Here is a 17579-nt window from a genome sequence, read left to right on the forward strand (position 1 = left end):
TTTGCTAGCTTCCACTCCAGCTCCCGGTGAGGCATTTTCCTTCTGCTTTGTGGTTCTGTGGCATTCTGTCATCCTTATCTGCTCTCTCTGAATCTCCTACTTTCTCCAAAATGTTTCCTCCTTTATAGGATTCCAATAAAGTAATCAAGACCCACCTAGAATGGGTGGAGACACATTTCCATCTAATCCAGTTTTAACACCCACTCTTGAGTGAGTCACATTTCCATGGAGATAATCTAATGAAATTTCCAACATACAGTGTGAATAGGGATTAGAAGAAATGGCTACCTTTACAAAATGGGATTAGTATTAAAATATGGCTTTTCTAGGGTACATACATCCTTTCAAACCAGCACAATATGATTAAAGAGCTAAAGGATATTAAGAAGAGAATGTGTGAGCATAAAGAAGAAATTGAAAGATTAAAAAGATATATAACAGAAATTATGGGGAATAAAGGCACAATAATGGAGATTAAAAATCCACTACTGGCATCAATAGCAGATTTGAGCAGGCAGAAGAATGAATCAGCGAACTAGAGGACAAGACAATCAAAACCATTATCAGAAGAATAGACAGAGAAAAGAATATTTAAACAATGAGCACTGTCCAGGGATCTGAGAGGCAGCATAAAGCATCCAAGCATACATGTCACAGCTGTCACAGAAGAAGAGAAGGAAAAGGGGAAGAATGAATACTTCAGGAAATAATGGCCAAAAATTTTCCCAAATTTTATGAAAGAAAAATATACATGTCCAAGAAGCACAACATACTCTAAAAAGAATGAATCTGCATAGACCTACATAGAGACACATTCTGATTAGTATGTGTCTCTGTACTTGTTGAGAGACTTCCTCAACAAGTAGCCTGGCCTAGAAGAATTACTAAGGGGAATTCTGCAAATTGAAAGCAAAAGACAGGCGAAAGTGGCTCGGAGTCATGTGAAGAAAGAATTATTTTCAGTAAAGGTAACTCAAAAGTTAAAGGCAAAAACCAATAGCACTCAGTCCTCAATACATAACTCTACTATTTATTTTTGTAAGAGTCAGAATACAATTAAATAAGAAAAAGGAATATTTCCTGATAATGGACATACAAAGTATAAAGAGGTAATATGGGACAAAACCATTAGAAAGAGGGGAAACAGAGGGATATGGGAGCAGAGAACATGTATGCTATTGTGGCTAATTTGGTATCTTCACAAATTAGTAGACAAAAGACTAAGGTTGTATAATACAAACATCAGACTAACCAACAAAGAAAATATATAAAAAAAATACAGAAACAAAAAAGAGAAAGGGCTCAGTCAGATCCATAGCAAAAGATTAACTATACAGAAAAGGAGGTTGCAATAAAGGAAAAGAGAGGGATAAAAAGATTTGACATATAACAACTTAAGGACAAAATGGCCAAAGTAGATACTGCCTTTACAGTAATAACACTGAATGTTAATGGATTAAACACAACAATCAAAAGATACGCATTGGCAGAATGCATAAGAAAGCATGATATAACTATGTTGTTTACAAGAGATTCACCTTAGACACAAAGACACAAATAGATTGAAAGTGAAGGGATGAAAAAAGATATTCCATGCAAATAGTAAACAAAAAATAGCTGCAGTAGCTACACTAATATCACATAAAACAGATTTTAAGTTAGAAGTTTTTATGAGAGACAAAGGACACCATTTATTAATAAAAGGGTCAATGCACCAAAATCACAAATATTTAGGCTCCTAGACATGGTGCCCACCAAAATATGTACCAAACATTAGGAAAAACAAAGGGAGAAATAGACACCTCTACAATAATGGATGGAGATTCCAATATGTGATTCTTATCAATAGAAAGAACATCTAGACAGAAGATCAATGAGGAAATAAAGAACTTAGAAAATATGATAAATGAACTAGACCTAACAAACATATATAGAACACTGTACCTCAAAAGAGCAGAAAATACTTTCTTCTCAAGCGTACATGGACCAATCTCCACATAGACTACATGTTGGGTCACAAAACAAGTCCTCACAAATTTTAAAAGACTGAAATAACACAAAGCATCCTTTCAGACAACAGAATGAAGTTGGAAATCAATAACAGATAGACCACTTTAAAATCTAAAAATATATTGAAGTTAAATAATAGAATCTAAAATAATCAGTGGGTCAAAGAAGAAATTACAAGGGAAATCAGTAAATATCTTGAGACAAATGAAAATGAGAACACAACATATCAAAACTTATGGAATGCAGTAAAGGCAGTGGTGAGAGTGTAATTTATAAGCTTTTTAATGCTTACATTAAAAAAGGAGAGGTAAAACCAAACACCTGGAAGAAATACAAAAGAAAAGCAAACTAAACTCAAAGCAAGCAGAAAGAAAGAAATAACAAAAATTAGAGCAGAAATAAATGAAAAAGAGAATAAAGAAATTAATTAATGTAATATACTACATTAAAAAAACAAAGTGAAAATACCACATGATCATTTCAATCAATACAGAAAAAACATTTAACAAAATCCAGCATCCTTTCTTCATAAAAACACTTAGATAACTAGGAACAGAAGGAAATTTCCTCAACATGATAAAGAGCATATATGAAAAACCCACAGTTAACATGATAATCAATGGTCAAAGACGGAAAGCTTTTTCTCTAAGACTGGGAACAAGACAAGGATGCCACTTTAACTATTGTCATTCAACATTATGCTGGAAGTTCTAGCCAGAGCAGATAAGAAAGAAAAAAAATAAAAGGCATCCGAATTTCAAAGGAAGAAGTAGAACTTTCACTGTTTGCAGATGACATGATCCTATATATAAAAGTCCCAAAAAATCTACAACAAAACTACTAAAGGTAGTAAATGAATTCAGCAAAATGACAAGATAAACACACAAAAACAGTACTGCTCTGTAGAATTGTAATGAGCAATCTTAGGAGGAAATCAAGAAAAAAATCCATTTACAATAGCACCTAAAAAAAATAAAATATCTAGTAATAAATTTAACCAAGAATGTAAAGATCTTATCTGTGGAAAAGTACGAAACTTTGCTAAAAGTCATTAAAAAAAAAAAGATCTCAATAAATGCCAGGACCTTCCATTAGCATGGATTGGAAAACTAGATATTGGAAGATGTCAATTCTACCTAAATTGATTTACAGATTCAATGCAACCCCAATTAAAATTCCAGTTAGCTTCTTTGCAAAAAAGGAAGAGCCAATTACAAATTTATCTGGAAGGGTGAAGGGCTGCAAATAGCAAAAACCATCTTGGAAAAGAAGAACAAAGTCACAATTCCTGAGTTTAAGGCTTATTACAAAGCTACAGTGGTGAAAACAGCATGGTACTGATACAAAGATACACATACAGACCAATGGAAGCAAATTAGGAGTTCAGAAATAGGTCTGAATGTCTATGGCAAAATTGCTAAGTCCACTCGATTGGAAAAGAATAGTCTCTTCAACAAACAGTTCTAGGAGAAGTGGCTATCCATATTCAAAAGAATGAAAGATGGTCCTTATCTCAAACCATATACACAAATTAATTCAAAACGGATCTAGGGCCTAAATATGGGAGTCGGGACTATAAGATTCCTAGAAGAAACTGTAGGGAAGCTAATTAAGGATCTTGTGGTAGGCAATAGTTTCTTAGATCTTATACCCAAAGCATAAACATCAAAAGAAAAAACAGACAAATAGGACTTCCTCAAAATTAAAAACTTCTGTGAATCAAGTACTTTGTCACTAAAGTGAAAAAACAACCTACTCACCAGGAAACAATATTTGAAACCACATATTTGGTATCTGGAATAATAAAGAAATCCTATAATTCAACAATAAAAGAAACAAACAAACCAATTTTAAAAATGGGTAAAGGACTTGAATAGATATTTCTCAAAAGTGGATATGCAAATTGCTACAAAACAATGAAATGATGCTCAAAATTATTACCTACTAGAAAAATGTAAATCAAGACCAGTGTGAGATACCATTTAACACCCACTAGAACTACTATTTAAAAAAAGAACAGAAAATTACAAGTGTGGAAGAGGATGTGGAGAATCAGGATCAATGAATTTGATCAAATAAATCAGCAATTAAACTGAACATTGGGGCAGGCCACAGTGGTTCAGTAGGCAGAGTTCTTGCCTGCCACACTGGAGACCCAGGTTCGATTCCCGGTGCCTGTCTGAGTAAAAAATAAAAAAAAAAACAAAACTGAAGTTGTAAGTACATAGTAAAATTGGAGAAACTAGCAGTTGTATTGTTTCCTGACTATTATAAAAACAAAAACATTTAAGTGTTAAAATTATTTATACTTTTCAATATTCTAATCTTTCATTTCATTTGAAAAAGCTATGTTTAACTATTTTCAATTATTTGAATTAACAAGATGCAAATATTTTATCAATTTTAGTTCACCATGTCTTTATGAAAAAAGATATAAGTGCATATATAAAGCTAAACAACTATGCTCTAGGTTTTTTGCTTGCTATTTCCAGACATTTTTAATTTTATCATTCTTATCTGAACTCTAGACTGTTACACATAATCACAGATCTATAAAAAGTTACAAATATGCTTTATTTGTTAATTTCATGTATTTTATGAGAAAACTTTTTAGCTCATTTTATCAAATTTAATCTATTTAAACAACATGAAAAAAAATCAGAATCAAGACAAATCAAATCAAGCAAAAGTAAAAAGAATGTTTAAGGTTATTATATAGAATGAAGCTAAGCTAATTTTAAATAGAACAATCAGAGAAGACAAAGAGTATGGTGCTAATATGATGGTATTTATGTTAGACTGAAAATTAATGACCCACGCAACTACTGATAACAGAAATTCAGATTGTGAGCCTTTGTGCTCATTCCAAGCCAGGAGCATCTACAGAACAATTTTCTATGATAAAGATGATGGACGAGTGACAGATAGTGGCTTGGATCCTTTCATGCTAGGATCAAAAATATGAAAAATAAGTAGTGGTAAAACAATTCATAAACTAGTACCAAAATGAAACACAAATTCAAAGTCATCAATATTGGATTACAATATTGACTAGACTACACAAATTCAAAGTCATCAATATTGGATTCTACATGAAGTATCTTTTGGCTTTTTTGGGAGCAAGTTACTCTAAGTGACTCCTAAGTATAAATCATTTGTGTTTTCTCCCAGACAAATGCCTAACACAGCTAAAAGTTCTTTGCTATATAATATTAATACCAAGGAAAAAATATCAAACCAACTTTTCCTCTTTTATATGATCAGATTCACACTAATATTTTAAAATACACTTTTTCAAATAAGCAAAGAAATATTTAAATAATAGTATAAATAAATAATAGGCACAGTAAAACTAAGTGAGTTTTAAGCATAAAATATAAAATCATACTTCATTACATACCACAGCACTCAGGGCAGCCTGGATGTATCAGGGGGTTCATGCCATACCCTGGAAAGCAGCGATTAATCCAAACCATTTGGAGAGTACCTTCAATATAGTATATTTCAGGCAATGGCTCTGCACGTCTGCCTAGAACTTCTACTTGCTGATTAAAAAATCTCTCTATGAGATTTTTAGCCTAAAATATAAATATAGGTTAAAAAAATTATTAGCCACTCTTTATATAAATAAATGTAATTTTAGAACAAATAATGTTGCTTATGGATTTACAGACAGGGAAAATAAAACTCCCGAGGTTCTTACTATTTCTTGAATTCACAGGATCAAACAACACAAGTCAAAATGAAAAGATGTCAACTATAAACTTCAAACATTTCCAAATGTACTCCAAATACTAACACAAGGAAATCATATGGACATGTACACAATCATTTTAGTCCCTACGGATTTGAAATCATATATATAGGCACCTAAGCAAAACTGACAGCCCTTTGGAACTAAATTTACTCTAAGAAATGAAAAGTTTATGAATTTTAAAGAAGATTATCCTGATAGATCTCCTCTATTCTTCTACAAAGACTAGGTTTAAAAACAAGAACAAATATAATACATATTACAACTTCTAGATGAGTTTCAAAAATTATCTTTAAAAATAAGTAAAGCCTCATTCTGATCTATAATCACATTTATATTTTTAATAATTATTCTGACTTGCATTTTTCTTTGACTTCTAGGTATTAAAACATGAGATCTGATCATGAATCCAGTCCTTCATCAAGCTATAGTTCAGAATTCTACCATATCAAATTGCATGTCTAATTTAGACAGGAAGACAGATGGATGGACATAATGCTGACTTATAACCACTAATGATGTACATAAATTACTGAGTTCTTCAAATATAAATTATATTCCCTCAAAGAAAATTTCTATTGTAAAAACTGGTTTTAATATACTATATTCTGCTTAACTATATAACTCCTATTGTTCTACTACTCAATTACTTATTAGCTTTTCACAGTTTAAGTGTTTTTCTTGCATTTTAAAAAATAATTCTGGTTAATCTGTTGCCCTGTACTTTGTCAATTCTCTAATTTTTTGTTAAGGAGACACCAATATGTTATCTATTCAACTTTATTTAAATGATGGGACTATAAACATTCATAAACACTCAGCAATCTAACTTCCCTCCCATAAAATTACATAAGCTAACCCTAAAAAAATCCCAGTAGACACAAAACTGATCATATAAATCACAGTCCTTTTTTTTTTTTAAAATGGGCAGGCACCAAGAAACAAACCCAGGTCTCTGTTATTTCTGGCGAGCACTCTGCCACTAAGCCACCATTGCCTGCCCAATCACATTCTTTTTGCCTATTTTCCCTAAAGAAAGGAGAAGGAACATAGATCTCCTATTAATTAAAAATAAAAAGCTGATAAATTGTTTGAATGAATTAACTGAATCGAATTATCTTATACCAAGAATTTTGATGGTTGACATGGGATTAATAATCCATACTAAAGGGTGAAACTGAGGAGTTCTGTGGGTTGGATAAGAATGACCTTAGATTAAAGGTAAAACTTTTAGGACTAATTTGGATCATCAGTGGAGAAACTGTAATAATTAGTCAGCTGGCTTAAGAAACAAAGTAATAATATGACTGAATAGATATCAGTTGTCCTAGTCCACTCTATCAAAAAAAAATACATATATGAAAGATAATGCTCTATAATATTTACATTGGCTCATCTGGTTACAGGGCTGGGACAAGAAACTCTATTTCAACAATGAGTAGTCAGTAAAATATTTGACATTTTGCGTGAAAATTTGAAAAGACTGTTTTAAATATCCATGCCAAGTTAGATGGCAAATAAAACTGACTAGAAGGGCTTTAATATTTACTTCAGATTAGTCCAGAAAATCAGGAAGGCCAAAAAAACTACTTAGAATAAGGGGAGTTCCAGAACAGGCAACAAATTCACATACAGCATGAGACCAGACGATAGTTGGGACTCAAATTACTGAAAATTGATACCTAATAATATCCATCAAATGGATATTACACCTGCAAGATAAATTTCTTTGTAGACCTTTGGTTAACAATCAAAGGAATCTGTGGGGAAAATCACTATAGTAATAAATTAGGATTGGAATTAAGAAAAGAAGATGTAGGCTTAAATGCGTCTTGGTAAAAAGGAAACAATTGCAAATTAAGGTAAAAGAGATGGGTGATCTTGATGTTCAGGATCCAAAGGAGTGGTGGTGAGTCCAAATCTTACAACAGAATGTTCCAGTAGAAATCTGTGGAATATATGATTAATCAAAACCACCAAATTGCTTCATATTTGGAACACCATACCAGGGATAATGTACTCTCACAGCAGTGACTTAGGCACAAAGCTATGAGATAATATGCTTTCTGAAAGTTGGACCAAGGAAGAAGAAGTGAAAAAAGTTATATAATAATTTGAATTCTATGAAAGCTGGAATGCATTCATAGAAAACAATGAATCCCAGGACTTCAGAACAGAAACCCCTCACTTTGTAATACAGGGACTATTAAAATCTTGAATTAAAATGAGAAGAATATACTCTCCATTCAGCTGTATAACTAAAGTGGTGGTTGCTATATAAAAAATATTGAAACAGCCTAAAAAAATTAGGCTCTATAGAAAAAAAATGAAAAAAATTACTGTAATTATTATTTCTGAGTTATTACATATTCAAACCAGCATATTATTTTTTAAAAATAGTATGTTCCTCAGAGGTAAAAGCAAGCAGAAAAGATAGGTAATGGGAAGGTGGAAATGAGATTTAAAATATAGGAAAAGTTCTCTTTTCCACCATGTGGCATATCAGATATTCCGAAAAATCCTCCCATTAAAAACCACCCAGACGAATAAAGAGAACAAAGACCTTATACAGTCATATTACAACAATGGAAAGAGAGAGAGACAGAGAGATGGTAGAAGGAAGGAAAGAAGGAAGGGAGGGAAGGAAAGGAAAAAAAGGAAAATATAAGGGTTAAAAATGAGGAAAAAACTGCAGACCTAATAGTAAGTAGTTGAGCCCTTAATTCATTTGGTGTCAGTCTCAATATTCTAGGGTCTCCTATTTTAAAAACCTAAAGAGAAAAGGAGAAAAGATTAAGCCTGTTAAAGGAAAACAAGAGCCCAAGGGAAACAGATTACCAGGAAAAAACAAAAATCCTTACAAAGGGGAGTAAACAAGAAAGTTTTCTGTCAAAGCCAGAAAAAAAAAAAAAAGAAGAAAAAAAAAAAATCTTGTCTTAAGTCCCCTGAAAATTCTGAAGCAATGGTCTGCTTGTAGGTGGGTGCAGAGTTTTTATTTGCATTTTCTGTGTGGTCCAAGAAATCACAAACCAATAAATTAAATTTTAAAACTTGTCTTTAATTAGAAATAACCCTGTAGCACTGGGCAAAAGCAAAAACAAGCTGTAGAAACACACTCACATGATAGGCCACCTTGGCTATCTATTTATAAAGGCCTGATTAACATGACCTCATCATCAGAATTTTCAAATATGTGATGAAATTAATCATCACGAAATTAATCAACAGAAGAAACAAAGAACAGCCAAAATAGACAATCAAAAAGTTTATATAATGGAGTTTCACTTACCTAAAATAAAAAAATTATAAAACTATGCTTAAAATACATAAAGACATAACAATAGAATAGAAACATGAGGGAAAAAATTTTACCATCTAAAAAAGAATACGCACACTTGAAATTAGGTCCAGATGGAGCCAGAATAGGAAATACTATAAATATCTTTAAAATTACCCAGAATGAAATATATAAAAAGGAAGAAAAAATTGTAAGGTGATATAAAACAGATGGAGGAAGCAATGAGAAAATCCAAAATACATCCAATAGAAATTCCACAGTGGTATATAGGGGAAAAGTAATTTTTAAAGAGATTATGTCTGAAAAATTTCCATAAGTGATGACAGCAATAAATTCTCAATTTCAAGATGCTCAGAGCATGACAAACACTAGAAAAAGAAAAATGACACAAGAAATGCAGAGCTCAAAAAGGAAAAGTAAGCAAAGAAATTGATAAAATTGTGGTGAACTGAAACAGATACTGACAATCTTAGTAACAGAAAAATTAAGGAAAATTTAAAATGGAACTAAAAATTTTTACTGGAAAATAAAACCATGAAAGATTAAAGGTAATCATGAGAGTTAAAAGGGCTTTAAGGTCCTTATATTTTTTAGGAGGGTAAGTAAATAAACTAAATAACTTTATTTTTCTAAATACATACATTAAATTTTGAAGCAAAGTCACTAAAAGATTATAGAATGAAAATATAATTCCGAAAACATTTGTTATTTCCAAAAGAAGATAGGAGAAGAACCAACTCTGAAGGATAGGAAACCTGGGTAAATGGTTTGTGAAAAATGGTAAGAATTGGTCCACACATATCGGGCAAACAAGGGTAGTTCAGTGGTAGAATTCTTGCTTGTCCCGTGGGAGACCTGGGTTCAATTTCTGGCCCATGCACTTCCCCAAAAAACAAACAAATAAGCAAAACAAACAAACAAAAACAAAACAAAACAACATATGTACAAAACATGTACAAGACATGAACACACAAAAATCCAAAACATCATTAGGAGAATTCAAAGAAAACCGAAATAAGTGGAGAGAAATATCAGTTCATAGATGAGAAAGCTAACTATTTCACCAAATTGATTCACAGATTCAACACATTCCTGATCAAAATCACAGGAGGAATTTTTGTAAGGTATTGACTAGCTAGTTCTAAAATGAATTTAGAGATTAAAAGTATCTAAAATAGGCATAACAATTTTGAAGAACAAAGTTAGAAGACTTATAATTCCTGATTTCAAAACTTGCTACACAGCTACTATATTCAAAACAACGTAGTTTTGATGTAAAAAGAGGAATATAGATCAAAGGAACAGAAGATAGTCTAGAAGTGGACTCATAAGTATGTACTAACTGTTTTTCAACAAGGTTGTAAAGATAATTCAATGAGAAAAGAACAGACTTTCAACCAATTGAACTGAAATCTCATGGGGAGAGAATGAACTTTAAACCTTAGTTTACAACATGTATAAACACTAACTTGGCTTTGGATCACAGAACCAAACACAAAAGCTACAATGTCTAGAAATCAATACCACACAATATCTTTACAGCCTGGCTGCAGACTTCTTAAATAAAGTAAATGTCCACACACACACACACACACATGCACATGCAAAGACATAAATAAAATAAAAAATATTTGAATTAGAATTATCAAAATGAAAGGTACTTTTCCAAAGACTTCCATTACCAGAAGGATGGAATTGATGTACTTTTCCCTACTCCTTCTCCTAAGTATGTCTAAAAATTCCAGGCATTATACATAAAACTCTGAAAAGTGGAGAGGAGAAATCAGACCTGCCAGAGACCTCAGGATTGGTAATATATCTGACAGATATATATATCTTGCCTCATATATCTCAGAGTTGGAGTTGAAGAAGCCAGTAATCAGAAATGCCAAGGGGTACAGATGAAAAAAAAGGCCAAAACAAAGCCTGTTCTTTCTAGCCAAAGAACCAGGAAAAGAGCAGTCTTGTAAGACAGAACACTTTTAGATGATAACTGATCTACACCAGTCAGCCACCACACACACACACACACACACACACACACACACACACATATAAATTGGCTCCACCTCCACGCAGTTGCCAAAAGCTGAGTGAGAGCTTACACTTCCACCCTAGCACCAGGCTGTAAGAAGCACTCTAGGGTGGGCCATGGTGGTTCAGCAGGCAGAGAATTCTCACCTGCCATGCCAGAGATCCAGGTTCAATTCCCAGTGCCTGCCCATACCAAAAAAAAAAAAAAAGAGAAGCACTCTAATTCCCCAATACGGTGGTTTCAGATAAGGCAAAGTAAGAAGCTGTAACTTTCATCCCTCTGGGCAGTAAAGAGGCCACCTTGCCCTATAGGCTTTAATAAATGGAGGGCATGAACTTATTATACCCCTACACATCAGTAATGAGATGTCCTCACCACTCCCTCTGGGGTCGTTTTAAATGAACCCTAATGGAAAATCATCACTATTGACCATAATGAGGCTACCCCACATGGAATCTCTAGAGCAGAACAAAGACATCCTATCCCTCACAGACAGCATGGCAACCTAGTAGAAAGTAGAAACTTCCAACCCCGCCCAGCCATAAAAAGTAGTACTAACCCCCTTCAACAGGTATCAAAAGATGCCAAGTGGGGAGCCAGGATTTCTACCCTAACTCGTCAATTATTAAGCACTCTACTCACCCACACCCATGTGTCCCTGTTGAAGTAGTGTCAGAAGAAGCCAGCAAAAAAAGGAGGAGGAGGAAGATTATTCTATAAGATCAGAGTTCCAAAATGTCCAGGTTTTAATTGAAAAAAACTCTGCACACCAAGAACTAGGAAAATGTCAACTTGAAAGAAAAGAGGACAATCAACAGATACCAAATGACAGGTTAAAACTATCTGAAAAAATTAAAATCAACCATCATATAAAAATGCTTTTACAAAAAAATTAAGAACACACTTGAAACAAAAGGAAAAACAGAAAGTCTTAGCAGAGAATAGGAAATTTCATCAAAAAATAAAAACATATAAAGAATACACAAATAGAGAAATACAACAACAATAAAATTTAAAAAGTCAATGCCTAAGTTCAACATGAGAACAGAGGGGATTTTTAAAAATCAGTGAACTTGGAGATAGAGAAACTAAAATTACTGAAGCTGAACAACAGAGAGAAAATAGACTTAAAATATAACAAAAAGAATTTCAGGGACCTGTGGGAAAATACCATAAGATTTAATATCTGTGTCACTGAGTCCTAGAAGGAGAAGAGATTATAGGGAAGGGCTGAAAGAAAATTTGCAGAAATAATGACTGAAAATTTCCAGAATTTGATGAAAGGCATAAACCTACAGATTCAAGAAGCTAAGCAAAAAAATTAGACTCAAAGAAATCTATGTCAAGATACAACATAATGAAACTTCTGAAAATTAAGCATAAAGAAAAATTCTTGAAAGCAGCTAGAGGAGAATTACCAATAGGGGAATAACAATTTGAATGAGATGATTTCTCACCAAAAATCAGATGAGGTAAAAGGAAATGACACACTTTTCAAGTGCTGAAGGAAAAGGAGTGTAAATCCCAAATATCATATCTAGTAAAAATATCTTTCAGGAATGAAGAGGAAATAAAGGTAGTATTAGACAAAGGGAAACTAAGAGACTTCATCACCAGCTGACTTACTCTAAAAGAAAAGCTAAAGAAAATTCTCTAATCAGAAAGGAAATAACAAAAATGAAGAAAGAAAAAAGGTCAGTAAAAGAACAGGAATATATATAATAGACTATTTCTCTTCATGAGCTTTTGAGCAAAAATATAATACCATTTGATATGATGCTCAATATATGTAGAGGAGATACTTAAGGCAATTATATTTTTTTAAAGTTGTAAGGGTAAATGTACCCAAATGGAAGCAAACTTTCTATGTCCTACTTAAAGTGATAAAATGTCAATACCAGTAGAATGTGATAAATTAGGTTTATATATTGTAATTCATAAGGCAATTACCATAAAATGTATACAAATAAAATTACTTAAAAATGGAAAGATCATAAAATATACATATAAAGTTTAACATTCTAATTTTTTATTTTAATAATTAAATGCAAAGCTATCACTAAAAAAAGATTCAAACATTTTTCTGAAAGGATTCCTCCCTCTCAAGGAGATAATGTTGACCATGTTTCTTAAGGAAAGTACATCAAGACGTGTATGCCCCTTTCCCAGCTATACTGAGAGAAAAGGAAATTGAACATTGGTTCAGAGAAGTACTTGTTCAAATGCCCTTTCTTTGCATATAACTGTGCTGCCTTGATTTACATTTTTGTTCAATAAAAATCTTCAATCCAGTATATTAAATTAAGTAAGGAGAAGCTCAAAATGTTTTCTCTAAGGAATGGCCATATATAGTATCAGATGACCTCCTACACAAATATCCCACCTGCTACCAAGTTTCACTAACTTTAGGCTGATAGTAATCTTATCTGTATCTACCCCACTGCAAAAACACCACCCCAATGCAGGAAATGCTAACCTCAACGAAAATCTGGAATCAGTACAGGTAATATTTGAATGCTGCAAATTGTTGTAGTATTTTGAATGTAATAAAGGAAGAACACAAGAAAGCCTATAATTATTCTTTATCTTTTGATGAATCTAACCTTCCACTTTATGGTGAAGAAAACACAAAGTTCATAGATTTTTTTTTTTAAATATACAGAACTGAACGAAACAGAAAACTGCAAAATATGTGGGATGCAAGTAATGCAGCACCAAGAGGGAAATTTAAAACATGACATTCTTACATCAGAAAACAGGAAAGAATGCAAAACAATAATCTAAGTTTCTACTTAAAAAAAAACTATAAAAAGTAAATAATAATAAATCCAAAGCAAACGGAAGGAAGGAAATAAAGCTGACAACTAAAATTTACAAAATTGAAAAAATGGGAAGATAAAGATCAATGAAACAAAAAACAAGGTCTTTGGAAAAATTAATAACATTGATAAAGTTCTAGCAATAACGCCAAAAATGAACAGAAGACATAAACACAAATATCAATAATGAAATAGATGATATCAATACAGCTCTTACATTCATTAAGGGATAATAAGAGAAAACGTCACACAACTTCATGCTCATAAATTTGGTCAATTAGAAATAATGCACCAATTCTTCAAATGCCACAAAGAACAAACACCCAGCTCTAATGAAAAAGATAATGTGCATAGTTCTGTAACCATCAAAGGAATCAAATCTGTAATTTAAAAAAAAAAAAAAAAAAGAAAGAAATACCCAGGCCAAGAATCACAAGATAATCCAAATATGCAAGATTGGTTCAACATTCTAAAATCAATCAGTGTAATCCATCATAAAAAACAAGCTAAAGAAGAAAAATATCTTATCTATTGATGCAGAAAATCCTTTAGCGAAATCCAATACCCATTCATAATAAAAATTCCACCAAGTTAAAATTAGAGAACAATTACCGCACTTTGATAAAAATCATCTACAAAAAAAACACACACAGTTAACGTAATTCTTAGTGATAAAAGACTGAATGCTTTTCACCTAAAACTGGGAACAAGGCAAGGATGTTCACTCTCACATTCCTATTCAACATAATACTGGAAGTTCTAATCAAGGCAAAAAGAAAGAAAATGAGATATAGGTTAGAAAGGAACAGCATTGAAACAGGTTCAATTTGCAGATAACACTATGACCCACACAGAAAAGCCCAAAGTACAAAAAGCTATCAGAGCTCTAACAAGTGAGTTCAGCAAGTCCACAACATGCAAAACCAACACACAACAATCACATTGCTATGAACTAACAATGAACAAGTGGAAACTGAAATTTAAAACACAATGCCATTTACAATATCTCAACACCACTACCAAAAGAAATGTTTAGATTAAAAAAATAATTACAGGACTTGGATGCTGAAAGTTACATAACACTAATGAAATAAATCAAAGAGCTTAAGAAACGGAGAAACATTTCATGTTCATGGATTGGAAGAATCAACATGGTAAAGAATAAATTCTCCCCAAACTTATACACAGCTTTAATGTCATACATATTAAAATCCCAGCAATATTTTATGTAGAAATAGGCAAACATTCTAAAATTTATATAGAAAGGCACAGATCCTAGAAGAGCTAAAACAATCCTGACAATATAAAAATACAATGCAATGAAGTACTCTACCCTATATTAAGGCTTATTACAATTTTAGTAGACAAGATAATGTGATAGTGGTTGGGGCACAGACACACAGACCGATGGAACAGAATAGGAAACCCAGAAATAGATCCACACAATTATTCTCAACAAATTTTTAACAAAAATGCAAAGGCAATTCAAAGAAGGGAGGATATCTTTTTCAATAAATGGTACCACAGCAACTGGACATTTGGAGGCAAAAACAAAATAAAACAACAAAAACACTTGACCTAAACTTCATACCTTATACAAAAATTAATTTAAAAATGATCAAACTTCATGGAAAATGGAAAATTGTAAAATTTTGGCGAAAAAAAATGGGAGAGATAAATATTCAGGATTCAGAGTTAGGCAAAGAATTATAATGCCAAGAACATGATCCATAAAAGGGAAAAATCATACACTTGACCTCATCAAAATTAAAACTGTTTTATCTATGAAAATCCAGGTGAAGAGAATGAAAAGACAAAACCCACATGAAGATGAGGAAAAGACAAGCTACAATCTAGGAGAAAGTATTTACAAGTAATGTAAACTACAGAGTACTACTATCTAGACTATATAAAATGAAACAAATCCAATTAAAAGAGGGCAAAAGACTAACATCTCAACTCAGAGGATGTACAGGTGACAAATAACCAGAAGCAAGTATTAACATCATTATTCATGAGGGAAATCTGATTTAAACTATAATCAGATATCACTACACATCTATAAGAATGACTAAAATAAAAAATAGTGATAACACCATGGGGAGAAACTAAGTCACTCATACGTTGCTGATGGGAATGTAAAATGGTAGAGTACTCTCAGAAGCAGTCTGGCATTTTCCTATATACTAATCATGGAATTACCATATGACCCACTAATTGTACTCTTGGGAATTAAATGCACAAATGATAACTTATATTTACATAAAAGCTTATACAGGAATATTTACAGCAATCTCATTTGTAAAAATCAAAAACTGGGACCATCCCAGTTGTCCTTCAACAGGTTATGGTTAAACAAACTCCACCATGGAATACCCGTATTAAAAAGTAACAAACTATTGATAAATGAATCATCTTGGTTGGATCTTTAAGAAATTTATGCTGAGTTTAAAAATCCAGTGTCAGAAGGTTATATATTGTATGATACCCTTTATATAATGTTTTTGAAACCTTAAAAATGGAGGACAGAATAGTGAATGTCAGGTGTTAGGAAAGAGGGAATTGGAAATGTGTCAGGAGAAAGGTGCATGCGGTCATAAAAGGGTAACACAAGGAATCTTGTGGCTTTTTAATTGTTCAGTGCTTTTGACCTTAGGGTGGAGACATGAACCTACACAAGGGATAAAATGGTATAAAACATACTAACAAAGACACAAATGAACACAAGTAAACTCGGGAAAAATGAATGAGATCAGTGGACTACATTGATGTCAATGGCTGTGATACTGTACCATAAGTTTCCAATAATTACCACTGGGGAAGAGGAGATAGAAAAATTATACAAAGGAGCTCTCTGTATCATTCTTATGATGGCATGTGAATCTGAAATTATCTCAATAAAATATTCAACTTTAAAACAGATGTTAAAATCACGTGTATGAATATCCCTTTAAACTTGTTCTGACAATTTAAAACATGGCTACAGATTTTACATCATCCATCTCAGAGATGAATGAAGGTTCTATCCCTTCTCTGAAGCAGGCAGTTCTATGAGTGCTTTGACCAATTCATAAAATGCAGTAAATGCGATGCTGGATGACTCCCAAAGCTAGGTCAGAAAAAGTCTTAGTTTATGTCTTGGCTTCTTGGATTGCTCATTTTCTCCCCCAAAATGTGATCCTGTCTCAGAAACAATACATCAAGCTCTGAGAAGTTCAAGCTACATGTGTGTTTGCACATCAAGATGAAGAAAATAGAAAATAGCGAGGGGAAATAAAAATGGAAGAAATAATGGCTGTAATTCTCCCCATTTGATGAAAAACAGTAAATTATACATTTAAATTATAGATTCAAGAACCACAAGCCAATCGCAAGCAGGATAGATGCCAGAAGAACAAACCTAGGCACATGAAATTACTTCAAACTAAAGATAAAAGAAAAAAAATTGAAAACAGCCACAGGAAAAAATAAAACACATTAAATACAAAGTATGTCTTTATGAAGGTGAATAAAGAATTTCTTGATAAAAGAATACTAAGAAACTCCTTTGCCAGTAGATCAGAACTGTGTCGGTTCTGTATGTACCCTAGAAAAGTCATGTTTTAATCCTAAACCCATTTTGTAAAGGCAATTGTTTCTTATAATCCCTATTCAGTACTGTAT

General features: G+C 32.5%; 1 protein-coding gene across 4 annotated transcripts in view; it reads right to left on the reverse strand.

The window, feature by feature from the left end:
• ZPBP (zona pellucida binding protein) overlaps positions 1 to 17579 on the reverse strand; it is a 158064-nt gene that overhangs the window by 70543 nt on the left and 69942 nt on the right. For all 4 annotated transcript variants that reach the window (XR_013158698.1, XM_077118912.1, XM_077118919.1 and 1 more), the window contains exon 7: positions 5411 to 5588. Coding sequence is in view for 3 of the 4 variants with exons in the window: in XM_077118912.1 (XP_076975027.1) it covers positions 5411 to 5588 (178 nt within the window). In the remaining variant the exon portion in view is untranslated. The remainder of the gene's footprint in view (positions 1 to 5410; positions 5589 to 17579) is intronic.

This window comes from Tamandua tetradactyla, chromosome 1 (genome assembly GCF_023851605.1).
Source record: "Tamandua tetradactyla isolate mTamTet1 chromosome 1, mTamTet1.pri, whole genome shotgun sequence".
Taxonomy (NCBI): Eukaryota; Metazoa; Chordata; class Mammalia; order Pilosa; family Myrmecophagidae; genus Tamandua; species Tamandua tetradactyla.